Raw genomic sequence first — 19,145 nt, forward strand, 5'->3', positions numbered from 1 at the left:
ATCCCTGGAAGCATCCAAGAAATGACTGGCAATGGCACTGCTCTGGCTTAGTTGATGTGGTGAAGTTCAAAGGTTTGACTCCATGCTCTTGGAGGTCTTTTTCAGCCTTAATGATTCTGCGATTTTGTTCTGTGATTCTAAGTAGTCAGAACTAGGCTTCTGTCTCATTTGGCTGAATATTAAGTGGTAGAAGATGTAATGGCTCTACTTACATAACTGAAACTATTCTTTTTCCAAATTTGACTAGAAAATGAATCTTTTTTTTTTTTATTAGTGGTGTTAGTTATCTGAAATGGTCATTTTCTTCCACCTGCAAATAAAGCACTTGTGCTTCCCAAACTGGTTTTCATGTTCTAGTCATCATGATAACCTACATGCTGCTGCTTTTGTGCAGAATTTTTTGTTATTTCTCTTCTGCTTGTTTGGTTTTTCCTCATAAACCTTATTCTCAGTGAAACAGGTATTTACATTCCATTTAAAAAATTGTATTTGGAAAACTTAGAAAAACTGCTCCACCAGTGAATTCCTGAACAATTTTAACACTGAGTAACATCAGCAGAAAATCTGCCGTACCCCCTCTGCATTTTAATTTTCCATTGGTGAATGTCTATAGAACTCAGTCCAGCTGGCTCTGATCATTCTTGTGTTTTTCTTCTAATAATGATCCTGGCAGCCTTGCTGATGGGTGCACATACATTAACATTCTTTTCATGCAAATTCAGTATTGTTTTTATTGTATTATGGTATATTAAGGCAAATGCTGTTCAGTTTCTTAGAATCCATGGCTTAATTGATGGAGCCCTGAACTCCTTCAGTGATGGCCTCTGGTGAGCAGAGCATGCTTGTAGCAAAGTCTAATGCTTTTGAAAGGCGTCAAATTTCTCTCTTTGTGAATGCTGCTAACACTTCTGAAATGTTAAAAGACAGTCTTGATCTTTGGTATATATAAACTTTCAGACTTTGTTTGAAATGCATGAGTAACCAGTCTCATCTAAGCCAAGATAAAAGGAGTGCTTGTGATGATGTGGTGCTGTGTGGGCCAGAGAAAGGGCCTCCATGTTGTTAGATGTTTTTTTTATAATGTAGCACAAACTGCCCTGTGCTGACAAAGTCAGTTGCCTGTGTTTTCCTGTGCAAAAGGGTAATCTCAGGATACATTTCCCTAAAAAAAAACCTACAGTGGTGTGAGGGGATTTATACTGTCTCTTCCCTAAAGTGTGTTAAATGTCAAAAGGGCAGACTTCAGGTATAAAAGCTGCTCCATCTGTTGTGTCAGCTTTGTAGGTTTCTGCTGTCAGGTCAAAGATCAAAGCACTCTTAATTAACAGGAGCTCAGAAATGTGGAAAGGAGAGGCAAATAGGCACAGGAAGGATTATATTCTGAGAAGAAAGTAGTAAGTATCTCTGGCAGCTGCTGTTACACCTGCCAAGAGCAAATCACGGCTTTGGACAATAATATGCTTTTGCAGGTTGTTCATTGAAATATAAATGTTGAAAGGCTGAGTCAGCACATCCTTTTATTGTGGTCCTTTTTTGTGTTCCATATAGAGCGGTTTCAATAATTTCTGAGTATCAGAAATGGATTTGCTGTTCATTGACAACAGCTCATTCCTTTCTGACAAAGAGCCTCTGATCTAATGAAAAGGAGGTACTGTAAGATAAAGTGATGGTACCTTCATTTTGTAGCTGCAGACATTATGACTCACCTAAATGACATGGACTATGACAGAGCTGAAATCTGAGAACACTTCTTCCTTTAACTTCAGTTCATTCTTCTTTAACTATATTTTGTTGGTAATTGGCTTAGTCTGATGTTCTTTCACCTTCTCAAAACAAGAATTGCTTCTGCATATTAGTTTACTGGAACTGCACTGATGATTATTTGAAATTCATATTTTGAGCCCAAGTGTCCTGTGGTCGCTCTGTTCCTCAAATGCAATTCTACTTCATTATTGTGAGTAGGAGTTACATGGCAGACATGCTTGTTCCAGTGAAAAATAAGACCCAGTATTGAATCAGTTTTATGAGAGCCCCTCGAGCCATTCAAAATCAGATTTGACCACTTTTTGTGAGACAAGGTTGTATGTGCACACTGTATCATAAAAGATACTCTAAAAATGCACTGATTGAGTAATACTTTTATGTCTTTACAGGCATATGAGAGCACACTTATGTAATTTACAGTTGCTTAGGAAGAACTCATGATTAGCTTAACTATTGGCATTTATTTGCAGTATAGCGAGAAAAGAAAAAGGAACGTTGTGTTGTTAAGTACTTTCTCTAGTGTCTTATATCTTGAAAAATATGCCATGCATTTCAGTTAACAGATGGAGTTCACAGCTGTGCATGTACGTGTAGCCAGTCTCTAGGAAAAAAAAAAAAGGAAAAATGTAGGAATTTCATTTTACAGAAAAACAGGTTGTTTGGAATTTATTTTAATTTTTTCTCATCATGTTTTCAAGCATCATTTACTAAGGTTATTAAATTGGTAGTGGAACCTAGTTGTAGATGGTAGTTCCCGTGAGATGCTTTTTGTAGGACTGTTGATACAGAAATAATCTCCTAATCTCTTCCAAATCTGTAGCCATACTCCGTGTTGCTGCACTTTCTGTCTTTTGTGTGTGTATTTTTTTACCCCGCACAGAATCTCATCCTTTTCTCATGCACATTTATCTCATTGGACTGTAACAGTGAAGGTTAATTTCCACAGTAAGCCCATGGAGATGTTTTTTGCCTTTTCAAAGGAGAATTGTAGCTACAGAAGGCAGAAGAAAAACAGATGAAGTGAAAGGCACCAGTGGTCACTCCTGAGGACTGTTAAGAGACATGGTACAAAACTCATGGTTTATGTCCTTAAAACAAAGTATGCCATTAGGTGGGTAATGCTAACAGGAATTTTATCTAGCCTATAAATACCAGTGAATCTTCTCAACTTCAAATCCCAGTATGGAGACAATTTACAATTGCAATCAAAATGATGCACGCAATTTAACTTCAGTACCATCTGTAACTCTGCTGGTATTTTAATAATGAATAAAATTAGACCTTGGCAACAAAAGTCTCACTGAAATAACGTATCTCTAATTTCCAAGTGAGACCTCTAAGACTAAGTTACAAGGCCTCTGGTTTACTCTGAAATCTTCTTGATATTTACTATAAAATGGACATATCTATATTTAAATAGCTATTGGTGTGAAAAAGGTCTGTGATTCTGTGAAGTCCTTGTTAAACTCCCTTTGAAGTTCAGGGATTGTGGTTCAGGCAGGGGTTTGCACAGCTGGTCACAAGCACTCCAGCCCTCACTGCACCTCTTGTATCTGCTTCAGCAGAGATGTATGAGCAAGGTCTGTTCCAGGAGCTCTTTGGTGGTGTGCCAGGCCCTGTGTTCTTGAAGTAAAGCACCTACAGGAGGTTCCTTCCCTTAAAATGTTTTCATTACCGTGGCACAGAGAAGGAGGCATGGCAATTACCCTCTTCTTTTTTGTCTTTTTGAGTCCATCATGGGACTTAACCACACCAGTCTCTGGGTTATAATTCTCTCCTTTGTCATCTTCAATTTTCGTGTTTTGCAGAGAGGAGGCAATTTTGGCTCTGTTAATAGTTTGCATGCCATGTCCTGTCCCCCACCCTTCCCTCAGTTGCAATGTTCAGTGACACCAGTCCCATGTTCCTACTCTGAGTGCTACTGTCATGGTATTTATAATTATTTTGTGATGCTTACAGTTGCTAACAGAGTAGCTGCAGCATAGATCTGAGCCTTACTGTGGCTTGTCAAATACTTTGCATTGATGGTGATACAAGATTGTTGGTGTAAGTACCAGTATAAGTAATTACTTATTATAATGATAGGAGATCTTGACGAACCATGTACTACCACATAAAAAAAATGCAAACTTCACAGTATTTTCTGCACGTTTGTCCTGGTGAGGGTACAACACTACCAAAAGCAGTTAGAGGCTGATGTTTGGAAAATCTGTGGAGCCCAGGGACTGGAGGTCTTTCACTGATGGTGTCCTCTTTATCAAAGCTTTTGTTCAGGAAATGTTAGTGACCTTTCTGGATGGCCTTCACAAGCGGAAATTGATGTGTTTTGTCCCCCTGACTCTTCAGGTGAACCAGGGAAATAGGAGCAGGACAGGTTTGTTAGCACATCTTAGTTGTGGCTGCTAATGACCCTGCCTGCGTTCCAGGGAGTGAACCTCTGAAAAGGACCTGCTCTAAGAAACATTGGTGTGACCATGATGGGTTTCTGGGGTTTATGATTTTTTAAGTATCTTCAGTGTCCCCTAATCAGAAATCTTCTAAATTTGTACCGATTGCTGCTGATGAAGGCTGTCTCAACCTTGAAGAAGGTTATAAACTGGATCATGCCACACCTACTGACACCAGTGTGAAATGTGTACTGGAAGAATTAATAAAGTTAGTCTGAATTTTTGATTTCTGTGCAAACTGTTTTGGTAATAATGTTAGCTGTGTTCGAGAAACCTGCTGTTCTTTGGGAGCATTTGAAATACTTTCTCTCTAGGACTTGGATACATATTTTTCAGTTATTTTTTCATACATGTCACAAATGTTGAAGGCCTTCACAACACAGAGAGCTTAATCAGATATTTGGGCAAAACGCCTTCTCTGAAATTCCATTTTGTGTACTATTAGCTCAAGCTGCTATTATCTGTCATGTTTTAAAGAAGCCTAAGAGTTAATGTCTAAATCTCACTTGAATGCTTTTGAACAGATAACAATTATATTTGTGGGATTGTCCAAAGCATTCTGCAAAAAATTAAAATACATGGAGAAGATATTTCCTTGTTTTTATCTGGAGGGTAATTAAATCTACAAGAAAAGAGTCAAAACCAATCAATAAAATAACTTCACAGTATGAAAATTAAAAGATAATAGATTAATTTCTCCTTTTGTTTTTTTGTTAATTTTATCATTATTTTCTAAAAATCATTAGTGAATAAAACCCAGAAGACTCACGTTGATATACGTAAATATTTTTCTTAATTCCAGAAGCAAGATTGCTTATGAAAGTTCTAGTAATACTCATGACACTGGAAATGCTGTCAGTAATTGCTTGTTTTTCAGAAGTTGGGATATTCAAGGTCAGCACCCTTTTCTCAAATGCAAGTCAACATCTGTATTGTTGTGTGGTTTGCATAAAAAAGTTGGCTCATAGGTACAATTAGACCCTCTTTGTCATTATTTCTTTGCTAATTATCTTGTCAAGGAAAACATAGGAGAAAACGACCGAACAACTCGGCTAGTAAATGTTCTTTTGTGAGTGTCCAGATGTTTTAAATGGTTCTATAGTGTTGAATTATTCATTGTTAAAACCAATGTTTTTAATAGGCATATAATGCAGTTAACTCCAGGAAGCAAAGTTCCTGTTCTGACAGGCAAACTTCCAAAGCAAATGGAGCAATAGGTCAGGAACTATAGGTAAGGAGCTGTAAATGTGAGAGCACCTGAAACAATGTTTTTTTTTCTGTCACATCAAGTGGGGGGTATGAAGTCTCTTGAAATGTGTGTGCTGGGATTATGTGGTGGGAATCAGGATACACCTACTTTGCTTTTGGTTTTACCGTGGATCTTTTCTAATCTTCCCTAAGCACAAAATTTTTCATCTCTTTCTTGTCTGCATCCATCACAAAAGAAAATATGATGATAACATCCTTTCTTGGAGAGTTTTTTTATCTTGAGAGGTGTGTGTTTGGTGGTTGGTTTGTTTCCTTTTCAATATTGCCTTCTTATGGAAGCAGGGCCAATGGAATGATTCTCACTGTACGTGCACATCCCACCTTTTTGAACTCCATATCCTATTTCAGCTAAGCTTTATAAAGCGATACCAGTCTCAAATATGTACCAGTCTGTGTTGGGTCTCTGACAAGGGATGTATCAGAGTTGTTCTGCAAATTATTTGGATTGCTGTGCATGTACAAGTGGACTGGTGCATCCCAAGCACTTCACTGTACTCTGGGATTTCATTTGGCATGTACTAACTGTGCCATGTCCTGCACTGAAGGTCTGTGCATGTACAGCTGCTGGTGCAACATTCAGTGTTGCAAAGTTAGTTTTGACTGAGGGACGGGCAGAAGAGTGGCCTTGCATCTTGTCAGAGTGTCCATTCAAAAATAATCTTCACTTGGAGGAAATTCCTGCATGCACCCTGAGTCAATCAATCATTACTCTGTTATCTGTTGAAAGTTGGGCTGTATTAGTCCTGGTACCCTCAGAACTATCATCAATTTTTTAATGCTGTCCTAAATCCTCAAGCCTTACATTTACATTTTTCATAGTTAGATACTAATTCAGGGAAGGTTTCCTAGCTGTTGTTTGGCTGTTTTTTCTTTCTTTCTTTTTTCTTTTTTTTCCCCCCTTTCTTTTTTAGAAGAAAGCAAAATAAGGATCCCAGAATTAAGCATGGAAATGATGTTGCAGTGCTGTAGCAGCAGAGATACAGATGAATGTGCATTGGGACAGAAGCAAAGGATATGGAAATGTAGACGAAGCATCTCATGGTTACAGGAGCTAATTGCCACTTCTCAGGCTGGAGCCTCTAGAGATCCCCGGGAAAACCTTAAAAGGGTTGCTCTGAAATGGTTTCCTCTTGCTGAGATGCTGAGACACTTGGTGTCCCATAGATATCCAATCCTACCTTTGGGGAACAGTGATGGACAACTGGATCACAGGCTGATTGATGTGCTGAGTTCTCTCGTGGCCCAGGAGCAACCACAGGGAGCTGAAAAGAGCCAGAAGTCTAGACACTGTTTAAAGTGAAATCTCTGCGTTCAGTTATTCCCAACCTCATGTTTTAAGTGTTGCTGAATAGTCCTATAGATCTGCCTGCTAGGATTTTGGACCTTCTTTTTAGAGGTTCTCAGCCCCTCTGCTGGTTTTATAGAATGCAGAAGTTTGGGTGAATTCAGTGCCCTGATGTACTCACCATCTTCGATTACATCTCTGATCTTTGTTTAAATCTCTGATCAGGTAACAAATGACAGTGAATTTAAGACTCTCAATGTACAGTTGTTTTGTTTGGGATTTTTTTAAGTCGAAATAGAATAGTTATGGCCTGATCTCATGGTGTGTACCTGGAGATTGGCACTCCACAGACCCTCCAGAAGTTCCCTTTGAGATTCAAAGGGTGTAAGTCATAGGGAATCTGCTCAGGATGATGGTACTTATTTACTTGGCTAATTATCCTCATGGCTGCAACATCAGTGCAGACTTGTCCCTGATTTATCTATCTTGCAGATCTTTATAGGCCCTTTTTGCTCTTGGGGATCAAAGAGATGGAAAGGGTTTTGTATAGAAGTTTTGGTTTTGAGATCCATCCTTCAATGCACTAATATAAATTATATTGATTACATTGATTTTCTTTCATATAGAGCTAGATTTTGATTACAAAAGTATCTGGGTTGTTTTAGAGATTCATTGTACAAAGAGATGAGAAATATTTTACTATAATCTGTCTCAATATGGAAAAGGTATCACTCAGTTTTGGAATAATCTAAATTCATTTTCATAACTATAGAGCAAGTTTTGCTTTTATTCTTTGTCTTTTGTAGCCCTTCCTTTCCCCCCGATCCCTGTAAATTGCATATTTACTCTCTGAATGCAAGAACACTGTGGTGGCCTGAGATCCCAATGACCTGCAGGCCTTTTCCAGTAATTATATCCATGTTTGCTCCATGGGAGATTCAATTAAAAATGAGAGGGGATTATTATTATTATTACTATTATTATTATTACTGCTCCCTACTGAAACCCTGCATTATGTTCTTGAGTGTTTATGTGACAGCATAGTAATGAGAAAATTTACTTTATTTAATTCCATTGCTGTTCAAACAGTATGGGCTCAGAAATTCCACTTGAGTGTTAGCTTAGCCCATCTGTCCTCAGAAGCAGATGTGAAAGATAGAGGGGAGAAACATAGAGGCTGCTCATGTGAGTGAACAAAACTAATTTGGCCCTGCATTTTTGTGTGAGCTTGGGGAAGAAATGAAGGATATGTTTAGGTTTTGAGATCTTAGTGCAGCATGAGGTACATGCTAAGCACAGAACACATTTTTACATGTTGCAAAAGCCCCCATGGCATGACCCTGTGTGTCACTTCCACACAGAAATATGAAGTTGTAACTCCTACATTACATACCTGTTCTTGGGGAAAACTGTGCTGAGCACACCACCTGGGGTGTTCTCTAAAGTCAGCCAGGGCATTACTGTACTCTTGCAGTGGCTTTTGCAACAAGAATCATTACCTTCTTTAACTGCAGGGTACCTTATCAAATCTCATTCAGTGAAAGGACATTTTCCAGTTCTTCAAGCATTCCTTGTCTTAACAGCAGCTCCCATGTGGTTGCTGTCCCACCAGACTGGGACATTCTGGAGGGTTAATTTCAGTTCTCACATGTGAGTTCAAGCACAAGTGTGCTCTGTCTCCAGTCTCTGTCTATCTACTAAGTAGAAAAAGCACCACCTGGAGATAGCACAAGTTGGCATATGTGTTGCTCATATGATGACCTCTGTATGTTTTGTTTTTTATTCTCCTTTCTAGATAATTGTGATGATGCACTGGTCTCTCCCTTACCTTCAGCTGCCCTTACCAGTTCCTCTGAGCTCTTCAGTACTCACAGTTCCAGCTTTGCAAAACTCAACAGGCGAGATGGTAAGACTGCAGTATGAAATGCCTAAACTATTCATTTTAATCACATTTACACAGAATAACTTTTTATGCTGTTTGTATGCAGTGCATTCAGAGGCAAGTGGAATAGAGCCATTAATTTATGCTCCTGAGAGTGCGCTGTGTAGGAGCAATTTCCTCCTTTATTATAGAAAGCTTCTATTAAATTTGAAGCTCTCCATTTCTCTTGTAGAGACATCATTAAGGAAGTTCAGATAGTCTTTTTGCTTCTCATGAGTTCCCATATTTTAAAAGTTTAAAGGCCAGTAGGCTTGGGACCCTATTCTAAAACGTAGGTGTTAATAGCGAGTAGATATGAAATTCCAGTGGAATTCAGTGACTACGCAACTCTGCAGAAATAGCGAGCATGAAAAACAACTTTTCAGGCATTTGCAATCAGGAATGTTTGAGGTCCAGTTAATGAGTTCACACACAAGGTGGAACTATTAGTATGAAACTTAATGCCAACTTCTCTTTTCTGATACTTTTTTGGGCATCATTTGACATCCTGTTGCAAATTTGGGTTGTTGGCTCCCATCTTATTTCCAAGGTAGAGCCTCTAAAAGTGGAAAGCCCTGTATTATCATATTACATATGATTTTCATTTTAGGAAACACTAGAAAGAACACTACTAGAAAAAAGGTTTTAATTGAAAGTAAACGAGAATTTTCATTCTTAAACATCTCTAAAGTATGTTTTAATCAAAGGCCATTTGATAAATCTGTAGAAAGACTCTCTTATATGCTTGGAACTAATGATAAGGAGTTGCTAGGCCATTAAAGAAGTGTTAGATGGGAGTTACTATATCATATTTAAACTCTAGAACCAGAGTTCCTCAGCAAGTAGAAGGTCATATGGCTAACTGCTCGACAACAGAAAGTTGTAGACATTGAGCATGATATTTGAGTTTGCCCTGCCTTTGTCTCCAACTGCTGTCTGAGATGGTGTTATGGATATGCTTATGTGATTGTGCAGATGGCTCTAATGGCTAATTTTATCTGCAGAAAAGAAGAAGAAGTTCAAAATCAGTATTGCAAGTCAAGCTCTGGCTGTTCTGTATTTAAAAGAGATATTAACAATGTCTGAAATTATGACAGTGGTTTAAATTTAAGGTCAGAAATTGAAATAGGTCTTAGTTAACTGTCCTACAGTTTTGTCATGGGGTCAGATATTGTATTTTTTCAGCAATCCAGTGTCACAGTGGTAAGGTCCATGCTGTCTTTTGCACTAGTCATGGGAACAGGAGACAGAGTATTGAAACGGAGCCCTAAGTAAGGGGGTTGTTTCAGCAACTTTGATTTAATGTTTTGAACACTTATGTGATAACTGATGAGCTGAGGCCAGCACAGGGACCTAGAAGCTAAACTCTACCTTGTTTAATTCTTCTGCTGCATGGACTTTTGTAGGAATGTGCAGATACAGTGCTGGCAGGGTTCATATGGGGACTTGTTGTGGGTTAATCCCCAACAACAATAAAGTCCCACACAGCTGCTCACTCCATCATGGCCTTACCCACAGCCACAGTCCTTTTGGAAGTAAACCTGTTCTTGCCTTCCCCATGGCTGCAGTCTCTGCTGGGTCATGGGCTTGGCCACAGCCACATGCTTTGGCATACTCCAGTATGGCCTCATGCACAGCCACAGGTGCTTCAGGGTGTACCTCCTGCAGTGTGAACTTACCCTTGGGCCACAGTCCCTTCAGAGGTATCAGCTGTGGTACAGATGTAACCATGGTCACAGCACTTTGAGATGCACGTGCATCTCAAAGAGATGAGAGCATGTGCTCTGGCATGGGCTTATTCACAGCCACAGACACCTGGGGTGTCCTTTTGCCCCAGGGACTTGTCCACAGGTCACAGCCCCTTTGGCTTGAGTTCACACTGGAGTTCCAGCCTGGCCAGTGCAGCAGCACAGGAACAGCGGAGATGCCCTGGACTTTTGCCAGCCCAGAAGCATGGTCACTGCTGTTATCAAAATGTTTCCAGGCCCAACAGAGTAAGATGATAAGCAGTACAGCAAGCAGCAAAAGCAAAAAGTAGCTACTAATGAGCAGTAGACTAATAAACAGTAAAGGAAGCAAGCCCTATGGCAAACACAAAAGCTGCTGATTAATAGCTAACCAGCAGTAACAGCTGTAAATTCAGTCTAGCACATTCCAATCAAATCTGTAATTATCTTGAACCCTTTGAGGCCCATGCTGGGCACGTGCCATGGACAAACCCCAGCAGCTCAGCCCCACACAGCCACTCACTCCCCCTGGTGGGATGGGGGAGAGAATCAGAAGAGTAAAAGCGAGAAACTCATGGGTTGAGACAAAGACAGCTTAATAGATAAAGCAAAGCCATGTGTGCAAGCAAAGCATGACCAGGAGCTCATTCACCACTTCCCATGGGCAGGCAGGGATTCAGCCAATCCCCTGAAAAACAGAGCTCCATCACACCTGACGGTGACTCAGGAAGCGATCGCTCTGAACATCCCCCTTTTCCTCCTCCTTCATCCCCCATCTTCAAATGCGGAGCATGATGCCATGTGGGATGGGATATCCCTGTGGTCAGTTGGGGTCAGCTGTCCTGGCTGTGTCCACTCCCAAATTTTGCTTCCTCCCAGCCTCCTCTTTAGTGGTGTGGTGTGAGGAGCAGAAAAGGCCTTGGCCTGTGTGTAAGCAGTTCTCAGCAATATCAGAAAAATGTCTGTATTATCAGCACTGTTTCCAGCACAAGTAGCTCCATACCAGCTACTGTGAAGAAAACTAAGTCTACTGTTGCCAGAGCAGTACCTCACCTTGGGTTGGAGGAGCAAGCAGTGGTAGATGGTAGCTGTAGAAACTTTCTTTGACTGTCACTTGAATGCAAATAGTAGATATCTTTACAGGAAATAATATTTCCTAACAAGGACTGGCCTGTGGCTTTCTGATAATGTTGAATGTTTTGATGAGCTGGCTTAGCTTTGCTTGTAATTGATAAGACAGTGCTGCAAGGAACAGAGCCTCTGGGTAGAAAGCCAGATCAATATATTTGTTAATGTAAACATGAATGCAACAAGTGAAGATGAGTTTTTAAAGCACGACCCAGTCCTTTGTCAACAGAAAGTACAAATTCATCAAGCGGATTCAGTAATAGATAACAGTAAGTAAAAGGCTGTTGTTTAAAAAAAAAGGGCCTGCAGTAGTGGAATGTGCCATTTAAAAAAACAAACACACAAAGCACCCATGAGTAAAGCTTTGTGTGCACAGCTGAAAGCGCTCAATTAAAATGCTGATAAATCCATACTGGTACTAAAGAGCTAGTATAATTCTGATAAATGTGATTCTGAGGCATGAAATATATTATTTGCCCATGAGAGGGATTTGTCAGCTTTTTTGTGTATAGTAAATAAATAATGAAAAATAATAGGAAAATTGCTACAGCATGACTGTATCACCTAAGATTTTTCAGTTCTTATTAGTTCTCAGCCTGAGTAGTCAGTACAGGCAATTATATATGAGAATATAAAACATATATAATGTCAAAAAGAATTTGTTTTATGGCCAGGAAGTGTTTGATCTGGACATTAAAGTAAAATTCTGCAGCAGGGAAGCACTTAGTTGCAGCGGGAAGTCCAGGAGATTTTAGTGCAATATAAAGCCATTTGAGCTGTTTGTAAGGCAATGTAGGGTGGAAATAATATTTCCCTGTGCTTTGTATTAATGAACTACAAAAAGCATTGACTGCATAACACTGGGCTTACATGCAGTTTTTGAAACAACTATGGCAAAATGTACAAACAGTCTGAAAAAGAAACAGAAGTATTTTATCATATTTCTTGGAATCATATGGGTCTCCAGCTGAGAAACCATCAGATCCTTGCTCTCCACATATTTCTAACATTATGATTTGTTGCCATGGAGAATATGAACAATATATCAGATTCCTGTGGTACTCTTTTTCCGCTGGGGCATTTTCCCCATACCATGTTGAATGCCTCCTTTGAAATGATCCACAGAAGATGTGAAATGTGTGAGCTGTGAGGAATGATGGTGTTGCACAATGTGCAGAATCCTATCAATGCCAGAAAGGGGAAATACTGAGCATCCTGTCTCTCTTGCTTTCGTGTGAGAGACAATGTGACATCTTAACACCTTAGTACTTTCCAGTTACCTAAAACAGGTGTGGAGATCTGATGGACCTAATCAAAGCCAAATTTTTGTCTGGTTTGCCTTTATGCCACACTTAATAAAAGTTGTATGGTCCTCTTCAGTATCTTTGTGCCCAATTGAAGGAAAAGGATGTCAGGTTATGCTTGTATCTGTTCAAAGGTGTTGATGTGCTGTAAACTGTGTCTTCAGTAGCCCATGTTGTTGCCTTTTAGAGCCTTCTTGTCCTTTCTCTTGGGCCTGTGCTGGCAAACAGTCCTCAGGGCAAGCATCACTGGTGGGTAGAGGAGCAAATTACTCTAAGTAGTTGCTCTGCTTTGGTTGTGCTTTTTTGCTACATACTAAAAGAAGTATAGGATGGGTTTTTGACACACTATCAGGAATGATGTGCATAAAAGAAGTGTGCAAAACGAGATTGTGCTGGAAGAAATGCCAGTATCCCTTGTGCTACCTGCTCTATATAACAGAGTAAATGTGGAGGAAAAAGGACATTTATTGATTTTTGGCACTGACAGGAGTATTTGGTGAGGATCTGGGATAACCACAAAAGCAAGCAGAAGCTGTTTGCTTTATTAGCAGAAGTGAGAGAGGCCCAGTGGGAAAAGCTTCGGTTCTGCCCTCAGTCATGCAGTTGATGCAGCTTTGCTGTTGCAGGGATTTTAGCTGCCATTCTTACTAGCAGTAGAATTACTGTCCACCTGTGGAAATGGTAATGGTGGAAGGTTTGGGAGAGGGAAACACAGTGGGCTTTCTTCTGCACAGGAAAAAATATATGAAGCAGATGCTGTTCTGTAAAGACATGGCCTGTAACTGATATATTGCAAGGCCAGCTTTGGAGAGGTGATGCTACGAGCAGGTGTCAGTGCTGTGTCCACAGTACTTGCATCTGAAGAGTGACATTCCCAGCACACAAATGTGCTCATGTAAAGAGATGCAGTTCAGAGACACCATGTAATCTATGATTTTAGGGCTCAAGCTCAGCACAGATCTCCCAAATTTCTGTTCAGTGTATATCATTTGTTTGACTTCAAAATTATAAGCCTGTGGTGCTCAAGCTGGAAAATAGCAGTGCACAGTAAAGCCAAACACTTTTGTGGAAAGCATATCACATTCCTGCCACTTCTAGCAGCAGAAGGGAGAAAGCATAAACTAGATATTTAGTTAAGATATTTGACATACTACTGGGAAGCATCTGTGCTAACAGGCTTGGCTTAAAAACTTATGTATAAACTAGAACATAGAAAGCACAGCTTTTGTGGTTTTTTTAATGGAAGACTCACCAAATATTTTTGTTAAAAGTTGTTTTCCTTCATCTAGTTGTCATTCTCTATGTTGAATGAAGGAAAGATGAAAATGCCAGCTTTCTTTTAATATGTGCTGAAAACATCTAGAATAGGCTCTTTTGAGTCATGAATGGAACAACCTTGCCAGAACTTCTGAAGCAGATTTTTATATCATGTCAGTTCCTGGAATAAAACTGGGGGGGAAAAAAAAAGCAACAACTATTGTGTTCAGAGTCTATTTTAGGATATTACAATCCAAAAGAAGTTTGCCCTTGGCTCCTGTGTGCACTAGTTACAACTGTGTGTAGGAGAAATCTGTAGTTTGTTGTCTTTGAATATAGCTATATAGTTTGCATCTTCAAGGCAAACAACATACTTTCTATATGGCACTTAAAATATCAAAATAAAAAAAGGGTGGCATGAGAGGTAACCTTTTAACAGAAAGTAACTTTTTAACAGAAAGTGTTATACTCTTATATAAGCTCTATATAGGTATGGAGTTAAAAGAGCTATGAAGTAGTCAAAGAAGAAATCAGTGATGAAATTCCTAGTATTCTCATTAGGTGTTTAATGGCATGCTCATAGGAGAGAGTATTCTATTTAAGGCAGGTAAAATAATCAGTGATGATGAAGACTTCTATTGTGATTGAAAAGGGTAAATCATGGCACTAAGAAGCAGTATGCATTGGCTTGGTTGCAAACTATTTTCCCTGGAGAGTTCTTGTAGAAGAATGAAGGCTGAGTCATCCAGGGCAGCAGGAACAATACTCCATTCCAGGTATGGAATAGATATGGTTCAGTTTCAGGAGTTCAGATAAATCCTGGATTAATAAATTGTAAATAGTGACAATTCTAACACCTATTCTTAGACAAAGGGATTTCAGTTGAGAGTTGGAAAGTACAATGCAATCCAGGGAACACAAGACATTTTTAAAAGTGCAGAGTTACTGAAATTGAGTTCATTGATAGAAACCACATTTATTAATCTTTTAACTCTATTCACTTCAATGAACTTTTCATGGAGCAACTTTGAGACAGATCCGTTAATAAGATTAAAATAGTAAGATAAAACCACTCCTAATAACCAAAGTTTAGTAACGCATTTTGTTTGGAAATGCTTATTTGGAATCATTCTTGTAGTTTACATGAAGAGTTGTTAATGCTTTATTCACAACTGTTTCCTGTGTTTTATTCCTAATGTGACTGTGTTCACTGTAGTCACACTGGAGAGCTTTTCTAAACGTAATTAACTGTGACAAAACAAAAAGGTGTTGGGTTGCAGAAGCAGTGGCAGCCTCAAAATTTGATGTCTTGGCTACTTGGTTGATGGCTTCTGTGTTCTTCATAGCTGCACTGATTGCTTATTGGTGAGGCTGAATTGAACGTAGGGTGTATGCAGAGAATAAATGTGTGCCAGGAGAAACAAGTTAAAGGAAAATAAACAGCCTGTAATTCTAGGGTGTAAAAGAAAGCACGAGACCATAAAATAATACATTCCAGTCTGGAATGATTTGCTTTTTAACCATAAGCTCCCATTTATTGTGGTGAGCAAAGTGGTAAAATGCAAGCAGTGGTTGCAGTTCCGTTTCATTGGGTTGGTGTTACCACAGGCCTGTTCAGCCTTTAAAGGAATTCAGGGGATAGTGCACATCTTTACTTTTAAAGGACAAATGTGAATTACAAGCTCATGTCAGAGACAGCCTACTTTACAGCGAATTATCTGAAATGCTCTTACAAGCTGTAGTTAAACCATTCTTTCAAATACTTAATAGGGCTCAAATAAAGATAACTAACATTTTGCATTTCTTTCAGAACATAGCAAAAAGGAAAATATCAAAGCAAACTGCAAGTTACAAGTCCACATTCCCAGATTTGCAAGGAGGGAATAGATACGATTTTTTTTTTTTTTTTTGTGATTGAGGGTGTGCCAACTTCTTTGATGTTTGTACAGCTGAAAAAGTATAAATTTCCTTAAGATGTCTTAAATTCAGAATTCCTCTTGAACTTAGGTTAATGGAGATAACCTCATGCAAGCACACCTCATGTAGTATATTTCCTAATACTAAAATATGAAAAAACAGCCACATGCTCAAGTAGAGCCCCCTGTGATGCCCTGAAATAATTTAATGGTTCTTTATCAAGCATAATTTTTTGGTGCTGTTATTGTCGTCTAAATTCTCTTCATCCAATCTTTCAGGAGCAGGTGGCTGGTCCCCACTGGAGTCCAACGAGCAGCAGTGGCTCCAGGTAGATCTGGGCGACAGAGTGGAGATCGTGGCGGTGGCCACCCAGGGCCGGTATGGGAGCTCGGACTGGGTGACCAGCTACGCGCTGATGTTCAGCGACACCGGCCGCAACTGGAAACAGTACAGACAGGACGACACCGTCTGGGTAGGTCTGAGCTGGCAGTGCCTTTGGCCCTAGATCTCTCTGCTTCAGGCTCATTTTGGTGTTTGGAGAAACAGCTTTGGTTTTACATCAGAGGAGTGCTGCAGTGGTGAGAGAGCAGACCTGAGCGACTCCACGGAGTGTTTTGATCTAAATGGGTTATGTCACTGACTGTCTGTGTAATACAAGTTTAGGCCCTCAGGACTACACTGTTTTTCAGATCAGGGCACTTAAAATGACCTGTGTGCTTCTGTGCCTGGTTGGCTTTGATTCAGGCACACCAGGGTAAATGGGGCTTTCTCCAGGAAAGATGAAAATTAATTCTGTGTCTTGTACGTGTTTGGCCAGAACACGAGAGATCATGCTGAGGAAGATGGGTGGTAAATTGCTCCTCAGCTGGAGAAGACTGGAGCTGCAGCATAGGTTGTGGGATGATTTAGGAGACACACTAAAAGTGATCAAGGCTTTTTCTGATGCTTTAATGCAGACTTGACCATTGCTGCATCACAAGTCCAGTGCGTGGCTGTGCCAGGTGCTGTTGGTAGGAGTGCATGGGGCAGCAGTGGCACCACAGGTGTGGATGGAAGTTTACAAGTCTTCCTTTTGTACAAAAAGTAGTAACTGTTAGTGAATTGTAGGAAATTGTAGGATTTTGAATTGTAGGAAATTGAAAAATTGTAGGATTCTCTCTATGCTGTGTTCTGTAGTTCTGTGGATCAACAGCCCTGGTAGCATCAAAATATGTAGTGTTAAAAGAAACAGATTCTTCATGAAAATAAAGGGAAATATGTTAAGAGTAACCAAGTAGACTTACGATTTTTCTTTGGTTATTAATTTGTTTAAATGCTGTGTCACAAAAGCAGATTTTGCTTCCAGAACATAGTGACTGTGAATGATGAGACTCAGCGTGCAGCAGGGAGAGAGGAAAAGGACTGCTTAATTTTTCCCTGAGTGTGTTGTGGCAGTGGAGATGGGAGGTGAACTTCTGTAGGTCTAAAATCTATGGTATCATCACTTTGTTTTATCATGGTTTGATTTAGGGAAGTCTAATGAAATCCTTCTTCCCTTAGAAAAGCAACTTTGGTCCTAAGATGGTCATAAAGTTGTCAAGTGCTTCACCTGTCACTTAAAATGTTATATTAGGCTGTCTTTGCTCCAATATTTTTATTTATTTATTTACTTATTTATTTATTTAAAAGCAGTGGAATTTCATTTTGGACATAATAATGATCATTTAATCTGTCTCTTGACTTCCACCCCTGGGAATCTGAAATCCATACTGAGATATTTTTACAGATTTGGTGTCAGTTAAGTGCTTCTTTGCCTGAAAATATTATGTGGCTTATTAAAATTTTATATTAGGACAAATTAATTTTTTTATTATACGTCACACTTTTATTTTCTTTTGTAAATTTTTCTTCTTAACAGGAAACTTGAAAAGACAACACATAGAATTTACCACAACAAATCTTAATGCCCTAGGGATCCAATTTATGGGTTTCTTATCTGGCACCTAAAATTGCACATGAGAATAAGAACAAGCCTAGCAGGCATTTAACAATGAATTAGGATTTATGAGCAACTTGGACTCCCTTGTTTTACTAGAGGGATCAGGCATGAAGTTGATCCAGGGCAGATCCTGACACAAATTTCAAAGATTAAGCAGACCTGGAAGCTTGCTTTCTGGAGAGATAATTTTTGTACATGTTTCTAATGGAAACCACCATAGGCTACAGAGGATTATTTTCTATATAACTGAGGAAAAATGAAATAGAATTTGGGTGTGGAAAAGGAAACAAAGGATTTGGATTATTGTCCCCTCACCATAGTTTCTAGGAGTCACACTGACCAAGTGAGCCAGTAATATAATTCCAGTCCAGAAGAACCATTTGCTCCGTGTTCCCAGAGGGCTTGAATGGTTTGTTAGGATGTATCGCCAAATTTCCTGGTGGAAATATCTGATAATGTAAATCCAAAGTGGGCCCATTTGACATTTCATTAGACACTTTGGTCCACCTAAACTGGCAAGTCTCATTAACACTTAGGAGGTTGTATGTCTACCCATGGAATTAATGAAGATCAAGAATTCCTTCTGTATAATTTTTATTCTAACTAAAGAAAAAGCTGATTCTTTTTTCTTGGCACTTTTGGATTTGCTTCACTGAATTAAATTAGACCTAGAGAACCATTCAGAGCACAAAGAGGAAAGCCAAAGAGGCTTTCAGAAGCATGTATAGAATTGTAATTTCAAATTATGCAGCGTTTCTCTTTTATTGGCAGTTATCCTTTCCTTAGGGTTTTTTCTAACTAAGAAGAAACATAGAAGTGTGCTGTCCCGCTGAATGTTAAAGGTTTTTTCAGACCCTTGGATGAAATGAGGACAAGCACAACATGGTGCTTGTCCTAAACATCTGGCTCTTGAACAGCTGTAAGGGAAGTTCTGCATTGCACACCCCTAGGAAAGAACCATTGTCCTTGACCTAAGGCAGGGCAGTGTAGTGGACCATTCCACAGGGCTGGGAAAGCAGCTCCCCAGGGTAGCCTCCACTGTCACAATCTGTGGCAGTGTACCCTGTACCAATCTGTCACAAGTGTGGTAGTTCCAGACTTGGGAATGCGTATCTGTGCTGGCTTTGGTTCAGTGATGTTTTTTGCTC

At 39.5% G+C, this 19,145-nt stretch overlaps 1 protein-coding gene across 1 annotated transcript in view; it reads left to right on the forward strand.

The window, feature by feature from the left end:
- The window catches only part of CNTNAP5 (contactin associated protein like 5), a 272,802-nt gene that overhangs the window by 60,654 nt on the left and 193,003 nt on the right, over positions 1-19,145 (forward strand). Inside the window, exons 2-3 of the mRNA XM_017740228.1 lie at positions 8,561-8,671; positions 16,298-16,491. Of these exons, the coding sequence (XP_017595717.1) occupies positions 8,561-8,671; positions 16,298-16,491 (305 nt within the window). The remainder of the gene's footprint in view (positions 1-8,560; positions 8,672-16,297; positions 16,492-19,145) is intronic.

The sequence above is a fragment of the Corvus brachyrhynchos genome, unplaced genomic scaffold (assembly GCF_000691975.1).
Source record: "Corvus brachyrhynchos isolate BGI_N302 unplaced genomic scaffold, ASM69197v1 scaffold126, whole genome shotgun sequence".
NCBI lineage: Eukaryota > Metazoa > Chordata > Aves > Passeriformes > Corvidae > Corvus > Corvus brachyrhynchos.